Source organism: Ostrea edulis, chromosome 2 (genome assembly GCF_947568905.1).
Source record: "Ostrea edulis chromosome 2, xbOstEdul1.1, whole genome shotgun sequence".
Classification (NCBI taxonomy): domain Eukaryota; kingdom Metazoa; phylum Mollusca; class Bivalvia; order Ostreida; family Ostreidae; genus Ostrea; species Ostrea edulis.
In genome coordinates this window covers 30931138-30946636 of record NC_079165.1, presented here as the reverse complement: position 1 = coordinate 30946636, position 15499 = coordinate 30931138, and the positions used below count along the sequence as shown (strand labels likewise).

Sequence of the window (15499 nt, the reverse complement as noted above, 5' to 3'; positions counted from 1 at the left end):
AGTCTGAACCCCCGGAAGACCAATTGGCTGTGAATTTCATGATTTTAGAAGAGGCCTCTACATTAGAAAGAAATGGTAGTATTATAGTCCTTCCTGTGGGCCTTAAACCTCTGACCCAGGGATCATGATATTTCACAGTTTTAGTAGAAGCTTCCGTGCTCAGTATAACTACATTATAGCTTTTCCGGTATATGCCCCGGGGCAGAGAAATTTTCTTAAAGATTGCACTATTTCCAGAGGTTTCTGTGGTACCCAAAGGGCTCCAAAAGGACAGTGACTATAAAATATACCAAAACATATTCCACAGCAACTTACCGACTCAGGTGACCTAAAAAGATGGACAATAGCAAAACATGGCCACTTTTAATACATGAAGTTGTTTTATTTAGTATTTCAATATCACAGTTAGAATTATTTCCATACACTACACTCCAAAATAATATCCATAAAACAAAATGTCTTGGGAGATACATGTACATTGTATATACAAGGAACTAAATATCAGACATTGAATCAGATTCAGAAACATTTCAATATTACAGAATATCTGCTTAATTTGCTCAATGTACAGTATTCATGACATTGCATATTTAAGGTCAAACTCCTTCTATAGCTACAAGATTGCTTGCTTCATTGTTTATCAAAATTTCTTCAATTCAGTTTAGGTAATTTTAACAATCAGAAAAGTACTCCACAAAAACTGAGCAAACACACCCTCCTCGCATCATCCAGGCCTCCTCTACAGGAAGTAGTCTGTTATAGCCTGTGATATGGAGCTTGTTTTACAAAGCTGAATCATTCCTTGACATTTAAAAGCCTTTCTAAATCTGACACAGATGTCACAGGGAGTTCACAAGCATAGTTCTCACATACATAAGCAGTTGCCTTGTTGTCCTTTTTTGTTAAGGTATTCAAGAATTCAAGTTTTCCCTGCAAGAACTGGTTACTCTTGCCATCAGCAATAATTGTAACTTTGTTAGGTATATAATGTTTGTCAACACAGTCCTTCAGTGCATTCAGATCATCTGAGTCTGGGTCTCCCACCAACACAATCTGAAAAAAAAAGTAATTATCTATATGAATGTAGTTCAAAGTCTATCTCTTCCCCCCTCATTAATATCCGAAACACAAATACTGTACATTGTGTCCCTCTTAAATCGAATGTGAGTTAACATTTCTATGCAAACAAGATGATTGAAATGCATAATATTCATTAAAACTTGTATACACCCTGAGCATGTTCATGCAAGTATTGGTGGTGACATGTAGTACATAGTTTGACTATGACGTCACATTACCATGTTATGTATTGCTTACTACAGAGGAAAACAAACAATATCAACAAAACAGTTTCCATGCCAGGGCATATATCATATACGTCGAGGCAATATTAGTAGGAGAATAAACGGAACTCTCTCCACAATATCGCTATTGCTAAGCAAATGTTATCAGTTTATGGTGTAAATACTGATTCCAATGTTTAATGCGTAACAGGTAATATGACAAAATGCAGAGACTTTCTTAAAACAGTGATTGAACAAGGCCACGGATGTAATTTGCACAGCAATAACATTGATACATATTTCATTCCATCAAACCTTATGAAAGAATCACTGAAATATTCTGAGGGCTTGCCAGTGCGCTAGATCGATTGAGTGTAAATTCGATATTCTCATTCCGTAAAACATCATTGTATGACGTGATGTAGTGCATTTAAGCTATTTGGCATCTATGTTATTTCGCATTCTAAGAGTTGAGTATGAATTTACTGATTTTACAAAATACTGGTACTGTTATTTTTTTATTCTAATTTGCATAGAAAGAATTGTAATTTACATTAACTTACATGCGATCCAATCTACTTAAAATTAGATGTTAGACCACTCGCATATATAATTTAATTAGATTGTTATGTATGCGAGTGGATTTAATATCTAATTCTAATTAGATTGCATGCGATCAGCTTAATGTTTGTTTCATAAAATACAATGTCTAGGCCAGTAAAGCAATAGCAAAGATTATGTTCTCATCTTTTCACAGATGCTGTGTGCATGCTCATAAATGCATGACAAAAAAGTTTTGATTGTGTAAAATACAGCAGACATGAATAACAAGAAACATCACCTGCTTCAGAGTGTCTTGCACCAGCATCAGTCCACAGATCATGTCTGGAACAGCAATGGGAATCTTTGTCACTCTCTCATAAAATACTCTCAGAATCGTAGCAGCTTTTTCATGATAATCCTGTCTGTTCAGTAGTGTTCCTAGCCTGGCCAGGTTGCTAACAGCAACAGAATTAGAGCATGGTTCAGCACCATCTTGATCTACAATTGCGAAAAAGAATTTTACATTCTATGAAAGCTTAGGAAAACCAACGTAGAATGCTGATTTGAAAATACAAACATTCTATTACAGAAAGCTGTGCCATTTTACACTGGCATTACTCATGGTACTAAATCGGACTGAGAATAAAAAATGCATAAAACTAACCATCCTTGAGTTTGAGAACAATGGAGGCATCCCTGCCACTATTGCTGTAGTAGGCCCCTCCCTCACTGTCCCAGAACAAGGCATTCTGTCGCTCCTGCAATTGCTCCGCCCACTCCACCCATGTGTCATCGTGGCAAACTTCGTAAAGGTCCAGGAGACCTCGAATGACAAAGGCATAATCGTCAACAAATCCCTCAATTGGGGTAGACCTGTAATTACAAGTAAAATCCCAATTTACATTGTATTAAAAGGAATTAGGTATAACAAATGTTGATTAACACAATTTTACAATTTCAAGACTATAGTTTCCTGAGCAAGATTTATCTCCCTTGTTACTTTAATGTAGTTTGTGCCTTTCTTGATTAATACATGTAGTGAATCCCTAGAGTAAAATACAGTCAAACCCCGTTATCTCGAACTCGATGAGACCGAGAAAAATCTTCAAGATATCTGAGGATTCCAGATATCGGGGTTAAAATACTTAAAGAATAAGTGCTTGGGACTTTCAAATCACTTCGACATAGCCATGGTATTCGAGATGTCGGTGTTCGAGATACCAAAGCTCAACTGTATGATTTTGGGAACACACACTATTTTTCAATGCTGATTGCATTTTAATTGAAACAGTCAATTTTTTACAAAGAGAAGTGTTGGCCATGTTTAAGCCCTGGACTTGCCCAGTAGTAATGTCATTCTCCTCCACATAGCTGGTTCTGTACAGAGTGGTGCTGTCTTCATCATACATGTGGGCTTTCAGAAAAGTGGTCGTCTTGATGGACTGATCCACAAAGACAGGCTCTTTCAGGACTTGGCCAGCCTTGGACAGTCCTGATATCATCAGACCTGTAATCCACAGAACAACATAAATATTCCATTGAAATGTCAGAGACTGTATTAGTTATAAGTACAGTACCGGTATATTTGTCTAAAATTTACAGCCTACTACAGACATATGTACACTGAAATCCAAGGGGTGTGAGGAAAATGTTTAAAAATCTGTAGCATTGTTCAAAACGTCACACCAACTAAAATGAATGAGTAATGGATGTGAGAGATGTAGAAATTAACTTGAAATTGTTGAAGAAAAAGTTTTGAAAGGCAGAGATGTTGGTTCAGTCATCCAAAGAAAGTACAATTTTACTTGGGGCCACAAAAATCAAAATCAGAAAGCCCAAGTGACAAGTAGAATGGGGAAGGTGGTGGTGGTGGTAAGGGGGGGGGGGGGAGGGGGGGGGTGGTCGCAAGATTCGTAATATACAATAAAAAATGTGGATGGTGATCCAGATCACTAAACACATGTATATTTTTTATGACTCTGTAACACACAAAACTGAAAATGCATGTTTCAATTTGTATTAAACAACAATAGATAATGGGATTTTCTTCATATCACCTTTACCAAACAATTCAGTTTTGTTTGACTGTAAATTCTAAACTTTAAACACACTTTAGTTACTTCTGGTACTGTCTACTTGGGAATTCATAGGAAACTTCTTTGTGAAACTTGGGTCCCTGTTTAACTACCAGCCGAGCTACTAAATTTCAAAACTCAGTTGTCCAATTAACTACAAAATTGAAAATTGTGAACCAACATCCCTAGAAAAGGAAATTTTCATCTTTTAATAAAAGAAGTACATGTACTAAACATTGTATAATTCTGTAAAATGATAGGAATTTGGCTGTAAAAACCAGTCAAGTTTACCATTCCAAGCGGCGACAATTTTGTCATCAAGATGTGGCTTGGGTCGTTTCTGCCTTTCCTTGTACAAAAGAATTCTACATTTCTCCAGAATTTCATTTACTTCAACAGGACTTAGCGATAATTTTTTGGCTGTATCTTCTAGAGATCCTTCGACAATCAGCACATTCTGGTTTTTCAGCTCATCATGAGGATCCTACAGAACATTACAAGGAGGAATAAGTCATTACATGTTTGACCTTGGGAACTCAACTTTGGCCAAATTACATCTCCTACCTGTCTTACATCCGATACCTTAATACTTTATGTATGTAATACAATATGTATGACACAAGTAAAATAAAAAATTACAATATATGTACATAATCTTAATTATTTTGAACTACAGAAGAGGCCCACAGGCCTTAACAGTCACCTGAGTGTCAAAGCCTCTACATAGACCTGTCTGAGAGTCTCATATCTGCATTCTGGAGTCTTTAGTGCACACCTTTATTATCTTTCTACATATGCATACAATTCCCATTCAATCACAATAGAAGGAGAGATGAAGTTTGAAGCATTTAAATCAGCCTTTGCCCCTCCCCCCCTCTCCCCCTAACAATGAATTATATCTGTAATTTTTGTAAACAGCTGTATCCTCTCCTCAAAATGTGTACTCAGTTTTCATTGAACATCAAAAGAAAAAAATATTTCTTGAGCATTTAAGCATTATAAAATTATATTCTATGGCAATTGTTAGATGAAATACTTTCAGTATAAAATGTGTAAATCTTCATTCTCTTATTCACAGTTTCATTTACAATTAATGCACACAGCATGTGTACAGTTTATTGCTACAAACCTACAATGCACAGTAAATTAAAGCACTTTTTAAATTAGAACACAAATTCATCATAATATGGCAAAGTTGTCCCCCCTCCTCAAATCTATACTGACCTGACCAGTAAGGTCAAGGATACTGTCATAATCATTATGCACAAAAATAATTGTCACAATACATAAGATTAAAGGAGATTTCTGCTGCGGAAGTAGAGAAAAAGATTTTCTAAGAATTAAAACAATTTAACTGTATATGGCTATATTGGCTCCGCCCCAAGTCTGAACCCCTGACCTGGCCAGGGGAAATGCATTTCACAATTTAAGTATATGAAGATTAAGGATTCATAGACATCATCACCATGCATTCAGTTTGGCTCCCACTATCACAGAAGTAAAAAAAAAAAAGAGGATATATTCTAATGCATTTAAACTGTATATGGCCATATTGGCCCCCATCCTAGGGCCTAAACTTTTAACCCAAATGCCATGATTTTCACAAATTAGGTAGAAGGCCTCATGGAGATCATCACTTTTGTTTTTCTCATACATATGTGAGAGGAGAGAAGATTTCATAAGATTTAAGACATCTCACTATATGGTCATATTGGTCCCACCCTAGAGACTAAACCCTTGACCAAGGGGTCATGAATTTCACAAATTTGGTAAAGGGCTTCATGAACATCACAACCATGCATTTGGTTTTTCTCCCACATGTGTCGGAATAGAGAAGAAGATTTTCAAAAATTCTGCGTTTTTTTCAGTTTTAGCCCCACCCATTAGGCCCTGAGTGATAAATTTCACAATTTATACTCGTTAATTCCTCTTTAAAATCATAAAGAAGCTTCACACCAAATATGGTAATAATTAGCCTTATATTTTTCAAGAAGTTAAAAATGCCAAATTGTTAACTAACGACGCACAACGACAGATGAAGACCAACGACAACAGGTCATCTGAGTGACGAAAGTGACCTAAAAACTTGGAGCTAGTACAGTGCAGTGCAGTATTTTCACAATGCCAAGAAATTAAAGTCTACATAGCCTTGTTAGTGTACAGGAGTTGCAACCAAAATAAATGCAGTATCCATCGTTAACCTTTAACCTTGCATTGATATATGGAATTTACATTCTTGAATAAGTACAAAGTAAAAACCCATACCATATACCACATAATATGGATAACACCTTAGGACTTTCTTTACCTTCATTGGATTAACATTCCCTTTCTCCTTGACACAGAAGTGATGACAGAAAACCTGTGCCAGAGTGAGGCTGTCATTGACCTTCTCCCCTAAGACTTCCTCTATTTGACCAAATGTCCACACACAGAATGCCCCCTCCTTCTTCTTGGTGCTCTCAGCTGTTGGTAGGGAGTCTGCATCTTCCGCACTGTAAAATCCCCCCGCCTGTGGACAAAAACCACAGAATCATACCCATCTTAAACTTAAGCATTAATTTCAACTATAAATGATCTTAGTCAAATTAACTTTTAGTCAGTGTCTATAGCATTATTTGTTCTTCAACTTACAGGATGTAACAAATCTCTCATGGCATATTCTGCGATATCTCTAATGACTACTGCAAATTCATCCTGTTTCGTGATCTGAAGTGATACAACTTTTTAAAAAATAAATGCTTGACAATATATTTGGATCAAGCATTAATGCTGGATATCATTAATAGTACAAACCATCTCAACATTTTGCATGTTATAAGCAGTAGATTATAATATTACATCCATTTAAGATTTTGAAAATACATGATGAAATGAATTACGATGCTTCACGCTGGCATAATTCTTGAAGCACGTTAACGCTTCCTGAAAAATATTCTGGCATAAAGCACTGCAGTTCAAACTCTCATGTATTTTCAAAAACTGAAATTTATTTCTTATATTCAGATTCTACTTTCATTTCTGTTGGAATTCCTAGCCATTAAAATATACATAGTAATTACTATATTTATCAAGTACTCAAAACTGTTTACAACTGCAGCGATGCCTATCATTACAATTTATAGAGATATCAAAGGCAAAAACATCGAAAATGTAAATATTACCTGATAAGCCTCAGCATAGGTAAACAGCAGCTGACCTTGATCATACAACATCTTCTCAAAATGAGGGACGTGCCAGGCTGCATCCGTAGAGTATCTGTGAAAGCCCTGCAAAGACAGGTCATATCCTAGAAACAATTCTCCCTACTACCAAATCTAAACGACAGGTCATATCCTAGAAACAATTCTCCCTACTACCAAATCTAAACGACAGGTCATATCCTAGAAACAATTCTCCCTACTACCAAATCTAAACACCTCCTGGGGAAGTAAAATGTGATATTGGGAATATTAATACAGAAATTTCCAATACATTGTATGTTGCAAAAGTACTAACTAATTTTCATAATTAAAACTAAGTAATTGTGTATTGCTATAATCACAAAATATTTAAAATACACTAAGGGCTGTTTCAAAAATGATCAAATGGGGGGGGGTCGGGCGGCAAATGATATTTTTTTGTGTGGGTGGTCGTATTTTTTCAGATTTTATTTGGTCCGTGGTTGGACTGTTAAAAAAATATTTATTATGGGTAGTGGGTAGTTTCTATTGTTTTTTAATTTTGTGCCACGTGGGTGTTGAGTTTTCAGAATATTTTTATTGTCGCTCTTGTCGTGTTGGTTACAAAACGTCGGAGGGAAAATTGAAAACGTGCTTTCGAAATGCTGCTTTCGAAATCGGAAGTAACATAAAACTATTCGAGTTGTCGCTCTTTGTAGTGCATAACTTTCTATTTCCATTACGGCACTCTTCAAATTAGAGGTGCATTTAGTAGGGTCATTACCGCGTCATTGACCAATATGTTGACGGGCTACCGTTTGAGCGAGCGCAGCTTCATATATGTACATATTTTGTAATGTTCATGCTTTGATCAGGTTCAATTTAAACAATATCTATTTGCAAAATACTCATTACATGAATTTTCTCCCAGGGTTTTATATTAAAAATCATTAAAACATGTATACATGAATGGGATTTAAATATTTTTATGCTATATATACATTTTATTTCTGCTGCCTTCACTGTGACTTGCTTAACCTTTGATGCACGACCTGTTCTGAACTGTATGTTCTCAGCCTCTGCTTCCTTTTTTCTACTCTCAATCTTTTCAAGTTACTAATTGTATGATAAAAATGCCCAAACCTTTCAAGTTTGTAAAACTATGTTTAAACAGCACTGTCTTTGAACACAAAAAACTCATTTCAATATATCATGAAAATTTAAAAATAAATCGATAAATTCAACTATTTGGCATGTATTTGGCGCCCCCCCCCCCCCCCCCCCCCCCCCCCTGCGAACCTATCTAATTAGAAAAATGAAATTCATATGAAAAAACCCTTGTAGCAATGGTATGTTCCAAAAGAGAAAATTAGAACAAGTTTTATAATATTGTACATAATCCTAGTTGTAACACAATGAAGAAATATTTCAGCATTCACATATAATCATTGAATAAAATTGCAACATCATTGATTTCAGCCCCTCTCCTGGAATGCTGTTGTTGTGAGGATACATTAATTAAGATCAATTTACAAAACTAGAATTAAGGATTTTTCAGTCGTTAATTTATTTAGCAAGTGGCATGGGGTTGGTTATCGTGAGGGAGGGGGGGGGGGTGTCATCATTGTTTGCATGTTAAAAGGAAATGGATTAAAGCACTTGTTATTTTTAGTTGTGGGAAAAAACCCAAAGATTTTTAAAAAATGTTTTCAATCCGATCGATTTTTTGTAATTTTTTTAAATAGCACTAATTCAGTACCTGTGATCCCTCACATATTCTAACAATTTTTAAGAAGTTAGTCTCCCCCTTTTTTTTGTTTTTTTTGTTACAATAATAAATTCCTATTGAGAATTTAGTATTTTAATCAATTACATATGCCTAATGTTCATGTAATAATAATGTCCCGGTAGTATGACTTTTAACAAGAACGTATTTAGATCCACCACTGTCTGCCTTATTATGACGTACGTCAAAACGTAGACATGATGTCACACATCATCTTAGCCTGCCTTTCATAAACATTACACTCCGTTAAACATTTCGCCTAATGGTGTACTAAATTTTGGAGCTAGGAGGCCACAAGATTAGGATGATATTCCGTGTAAGTTCACAATCATATTCCAAGGTGTGACTTGGCGAGATCTCAGCCATTTTTGACAAGGGACTTCTGGGATTGGCGTCAAAAAATTTTCCTTGTTAGAGGTTGAGATTTAGCTCCCATTATTTCCTGCGCTCTAGTCATTAGAGCTAGTAGTACGAGCCAGCGCTCGCTACTAGAATGTTTGTCCCGAAAACCTCGCGAGATTTGTACTGTTTTCATTTTGTAAAATATTTTTGTGGTGGGTCTGGTTAGGTTTTTTTTTTTAATTAGATGGGTCATTTTAAAATGAGTTTTATTAATTTGATGGGTCATGGGACAATTTTCTAATTTTTTTTTATTTGTGCTTGGTATATACAAAAGGTACCTCCCTACCCCCCCCCCCCCCCATATGTATTTATTTCTGGAAAAGCCCTAAGATTTGTTACCCATATGAAATAAATTTGGCATCAATAGTTTGAACAATTTCTCTCTTCAAAAATCCTTTTAAATACTTCATGTGATTCAAAATATCTCCACTGAAGATGTAGAATCAGAAAATGAACCTTAGCTATGTGATCAAATATTCCTCCTTTAGCCATCTTTGTCAGGGTAAAGGTTGCCATCTCCAAACTGCTTTTTGCCATTTCACTGTATGTGTCCTTGCATTTGGCATACATACGGAAAAGGAAATTGAAGTTGACTGAAGAAGACATCGAGATTCAATTTGACAAATCTTTAGCATTAAAAAGTCAGAAAACATCTAGGAGTTTACAAGGTGAATTTAAATTTGACAGTTCTGACAGTAAAAGTGTTTCATGAACTCAGCTGTTACTGGATGGTTCAATTTGATCAAAATAACCTAGAACTCTAAATTATGACATCACAATGATGATGTTTTCCCCATTTGTGGTATTTTCACTTAAAATGTACCATTTATACCATTTTTCAGAAAATATCGAACATTGGTTTAGACAATCTTCATACTTGTACATGTATTCATCTTTTTAGTACACATAAATGTTTTAAGGACAGACAACCTTTTTTGTCCAAAGCCGAAGTCTACAATTCCAGAAAGAAGAACATTTAAAATATTAATATTTTTTCTAAACTTTATAAAATTGTGTCACTTTTACTGTCATATATTCCACTGAATGACCGTAGATATTCGAGAAAATTACAAGACACTATCTATGAGATGATCTCTTTAATGAAAGAGAATAAGATTTAATATCTAGTCTTTCGTTACAGCTTTGAAAGGGGCCATAAATGGCTGTTACCCTTTGTAGTCCTTTTCTTATTTTTCATTTAAGTATAATTAAAACATATAAACTTTATTGTGGATCAACATCAATTTGAAGATTTCTATCAAAAATTACACAAACTATCGAAAATATTCAACTGGTAAATATGGTATGTTTCAGTTGTCATTAATGAATATAAAACCTGGTTGAGGAAACTTTGGTTCCTTGGAAAATCCACCCTCCTCTTGATCAAAAGACCTTTCAAGCTGATAATAGAGGTTCTCTGTGCAGGCCTTGAGGTCTGGGAGGGCCTGACCAGGGGCCTCAGAGGCACTGGTTCCCTCCTGGAGGGTCCTCAATATAACAGAGGACTGTTCCTCTATTACAGTTCTCTTTGTTTTCCACTACAAAACAGAAAACAGAAAAGAAAAATTCTATTGCTAAAATTCTCTTCTTTTTCTTTTCCTTATTTATCTCTATCATCTACTGTTACTTTTCAGTAAACACTATTGGTAAATTTACATTTTCTTGAATCATTTTGATGCTCTGCTTGTGATTCAAGGAGTGCCAGTGTCCTACTGCATGTATTCTTTATGTAAAAACATTTCACTTTACTCATATTACTTCAATATAGGAACAAAAACAAAAATTTTTCATGCTTTGGTTTATCTAAAATCTCACTTGTTCTGTAATGGTGTTCAGCACTGTTTTAAACCCTGGACGACCATAATATCTATCATCTGGAGGAAAATAGGTTCCCCCAAATAATGGTTTTAGCTCTGGTGTCAGCCACACACTCATAGGCCAGCCTCCCCCTCCTACAGTAGCCTGAAACGAACAGATTCTCAACATTAACAGATATGTATATAAAAATGAGTTCATTTTTCGGATATTTTCACCAGTGTTGATTTCACCATCACATATATGTTTACAGACACTTTTTGCATTGAATATACATTAATATGTTTTTCATCTTAAATTCTGTTAAAATCTTACTTACAAATGCAAGTCAACTATAAAGTTACTTAAGCCAACAATATGTTCATGTACTTTCCTATCACAGATTTGAATTACAAGTCTAAGGTCTTGGTAGTTTAGTGGCTTGGGTTTTTTGTACATGTCTTTAAAGTTCACTACATTAGGCTAATGTAGTGAACTTTAAAGACATGTACAAAAAACCCAAGCCACTAAACTACCAAGACCTTAGACTTGTAATTCAAATCTTATTATTGCATGTGATCTCACATACTTTTAAAGCCGATATATTCTTAGAGGATCAAATTTCATTATTTTTGTTGGCTGTAATTTAGGAACGAAATTAAATCCTTCACAAAATTTTGACCAAATATTCACGAATGCAGAGTTGCAATTTGTTATGCATTGATCATCAAACATATTTATGCGAGCAAGCAGCAGCGCTTTCACCATGCATGCATGGTCTTATAACATTATAATATATAAATATAAATGAAATATAACATTTTGGAACCTCAGTTAATAAACAATATTGTAATTTACTTTACTTCCCATATAGCACACTTATTGTACAGTACATTTCCAATCAGTATTGTGATGAGAATTCAATACCTATGTCAATGTAGAAACCCTTAACATGTGTATATTCTATTCATAATGTAATCATTTTGTAAATAAAGTTTTCATAACAACCTTGTGAATTCAGATGCCTTACCTGAATGAATGTCATATAGACTCTGTCCACATCGGGTCTCTCCTCCCGGTCTACTTTGATGGAGATGAAGTTATCATTCAGGATACGACCAATTTCCTCATCCTCAAACGACTCCCGTTCCATCACATGACACCAATGACAAGTAGAGTAGCCAACAGACAGAAAAATCAACTTGTTCTCTTGTTTCGCTTTGTCAAATGCTTCTTGACCCCATGGATACCTTATCATTATGCAAATAAACAAATCAAAGGTTTGAAAGACCCACATACATAACCAATGTTTATGAAAGTCCGAATGCTTCATAAAATGTGACAACAATACATGTGATTGACATCCATATGTTCTCATCCAAACATCAATTTACCGAAAAATATATTACCATGATTTTATTAAACCTAAACCTAGCTCACTGAGCTGTTAACCTTTCACAGTTTTTGGAAGCACATCACCAGGAAATAATTGGTGTGGAAATATACTGCTATACTATGACTTCAATCAAATGCATACATGTAATAAAATTCATTTTCAAATTCATGTAAATGCTGAACACATATTTTGCCCCATGATACTGAAACTTTCAGAAAGTTGTGGAAGAGGATATTATCATTTCTTGATCATACCAGTCCACTGGGTTGGCTGCATGTTGTAACAGATATGGAGATAGCTCTGTTGCCAGTCGATTTCTTTTCTTGTTGCTCTGACCAGTTTCCCCACCTGCTGCCATCATTCTACTGACAGCAAAATTTCTAAATAAATCAAGAGAAAAAACAGTCCAACATTAATCAATCTTATTGTCAACAGATTTTTTGTGAGGTAAGTTTATATCATACTGTGCATAGCATATATGTCATACCTATATACCTGAAATGTGCCATACCTGTATACCTGAAATGTGTCACACCTGTATACCTGAAATGTGTCACACCTGTATACCTGAAATGTGTCATACCTGTATACCTGAAATGTGTCATACCTGTATACCTGAAATGTGTCATACCTGTATACCTGAAATGTGTCATACCTGTATACTTGAAATGTGTCATACCTGTATACCTGAAATGTGTCATACCTGTATACCTGAAATGTGTCATACCTGTATACTTGAAATGTGTCATACCTGTATACCTGAAATATGTCATACCTGTATACCTGAAATGTGTCATACCTGTATACTTGAAATGTGTCATACCTGTATACCTGAAATATGTCATACCTGTATACCTGAAATGTGTCACACCTGTATACCTGAAATATGTCATACCTGTATACCTGAAATGTGTCACACCTGTATACCTGAAATATGTCATACCTGTATACCTGAAATGATGGTGAGTAATTTGATGTATACTTTCTTTCAGAATTGAGATTTATAGACATATCACAACATGTGCATTCATCTCACATTACAATCTATAACAGTAGTGAATTGCTTGCATTTAAATCCATTGTTAGTGCAACAGGAAGAAAAAGCAATGGACCAGATCAGGATTCAAACTCATGCTCCCTGAATCTCTAGTCAGGTGCTCTGTCAAATGAGCTATCTCACACCAGAGACTGCACTCATCTGACTGCCATATTATATGACCATCACATTTCCCCTTCCTTAAATGTCTTCACACCTAGATGACATCAACCCAGGATCTTTTATCCCCTGGCAGCTATTTTCACCTGTCAGTCCCAGGGGCAGCTCTACAGCACCAAATGTAACATTATCATCATCATCATATCCAGTTTTTTTGTTGATCAGGCCATCAATTAATCCTCTGTTGAGGGTGGGGCCTGACTGTCCAGTCTTGATCTAAGTCTTCCTCTCCATTCCTGTCTGTGATGAGGGTTGACGGAATCCATAACCAGGGTATGCAGGGAGAAAATGCAACAAACCAGACCTGGACTCAAAACCATGCCCCCTGAATTCTCTAGTCAGATGCTCTACCAACTAAGCTATCAGACATTGGCATGTAGTTTTTAAATATCCTTACCAATGCATATATGCCATTAAATATATTTTCAACTACTCCCTACGTCCACAAACCATACATTAATAAATCTCAGCCAATATGATTTTTTGTAAACTTCCCATCTTGAAACTTTTTAAGTGTAAAAAAATGTTGATGCAATTATATTGTGACATACTTGGTCAGGTAATTATATTACATGTACATACAATATATCGTCTGTGATGAAATCATAATGACCTGATAAAAGAGGGCAAAGCCCTCTCACAGCCCAAAAATAGGTAACACACACACACACACACTAATATGACCAACAACACGAACAACCAGATTGTCAAATTTTCAGGACAACCCGGGACAGGTTTGTTCTTCAGGACAAACGAAAGGAATTACATAATGTGGCCAATATCAACAGAGAATAATAACAAAAACTACATATAAATACATCTAGCACTACAACTACACTAATCTACAAACGTATTTACAACGCAGACTACATGTTTTTTGGTCTTTAGGCTTGCCAATCAATGTCAAAAGTGGAGCGAATTAGGACATGCCTTATTCGTCCAAAGAGCTGATCCAAAATGTACATTTTCGTACATGTAGTAAATATTTCGTAAAGACCAAAAAACATGTACCAGGAGAATTTGATTTTCCATCGGAAAACATCTCAATGGTGGGTCAATACTTTTTTCTGATGTATTACACCAAACTCTGCTCAGCCATCAAATTATTACATTTAGTGATATACTGCTTTACAGGTTGGGAACACTTCCCCAATAGCGAGATCTTCTCTCGCTAAAATGTGATTATCCCTCTTTAGAGAGAAAGTAAACATTACCACAAACAGGTGTTTGGGTGTCTATTGTAAAAAAAAAGAAAAAAAAAAAGGACAAATTCTGTGCAATGCTGAATAAGTGCGGCACACACTCAGCATGATACAAATTGTCTCTATAAACTTTACAACAGTCAAGAAATTTAATATCAATGTTGCTGTATAAGAGGGAAGGAGGCTGAAATCCAATGCACTGAGTATTTTTGTTTTGATTAATACATTTGCAGGAGTATTGTACTACATCAGACATTTTAGCAAGTTTTCCTCTTTTCACGTGAAACACGAAGAGATGTACTCCATGAGTGTTTTTCTCGGTTGTGCGGGATATATTTACTCTCTCTAGAGAGGAATAATCGCATTTTTGTGAGAATATCTTGCTATACTATGGGGGAAGTGTTCCCAACTTGTTTTAGGCCTATTTTCGCCACAGCTTCAATCTTCTTACCTACTTATGAGATATTGACAGTGACTGTAATTTAGTGATTTAATTACATAGTTATGAGGCTTCATACAAAAGCATTTTTCGGTTGCTTTTAAATTGAGAAGCCTTCTGCTTATCCATCTCAACTGTCCAAAATTCTGCATCGGGGATCTTATCCGGTCTGACGAGTGAGTGTCAAGTCGCTCTTATTTGG

The 15499-nt window shown here is 35.5% G+C and overlaps 1 protein-coding gene across 1 annotated transcript; it reads right to left on the bottom strand.

Moving 5' to 3' along the window:
* Window positions 1–361: 361 nt before the first annotated feature.
* Window positions 362–15488, bottom strand: LOC125678410 (spermatogenesis-associated protein 20-like). The gene is made up of 14 exons (XM_048916839.2): window positions 15310–15488; window positions 12695–12820; window positions 12075–12294; window positions 11066–11212; window positions 10587–10788; window positions 9707–9843; window positions 7066–7170; window positions 6536–6610; window positions 6210–6413; window positions 4193–4385; window positions 3168–3333; window positions 2491–2699; window positions 2125–2324; window positions 362–1053 (listed from the first exon to the last, which is right to left on the bottom strand). The coding sequence occupies exons 1-14, from the start codon at window positions 15447–15449 to the stop codon at window positions 796–798; spliced, it is 2382 nt and encodes a 793-aa protein (XP_048772796.2). The 5' UTR covers window positions 15450–15488; the 3' UTR covers window positions 362–795.
* Window positions 15489–15499: the final 11 nt, after the last annotated feature.

Excerpts from the sequence above, each read along its gene's own strand:
- LOC125678410 (XM_048916839.2), bottom strand. The coding sequence starts at position 15,449 with ATGCAGAATTTTGGACAGTTGAGATGGATAAGCAGAAGGCTTCTCAAT. Across the intron at positions 11,213-12,074 it reads TCTATATGACATTCATTCAG|GCTACTGTAGGAGGGGGAGG; the intron begins GTAAGGCATCTG and ends TGTTCGTTTCAG. Across the intron at positions 2,700-3,167 it reads GAGAATGACATTACTACTGG|GTCTACCCCAATTGAGGGAT; the intron begins GCAAGTCCAGGG and ends TTGTAATTACAG.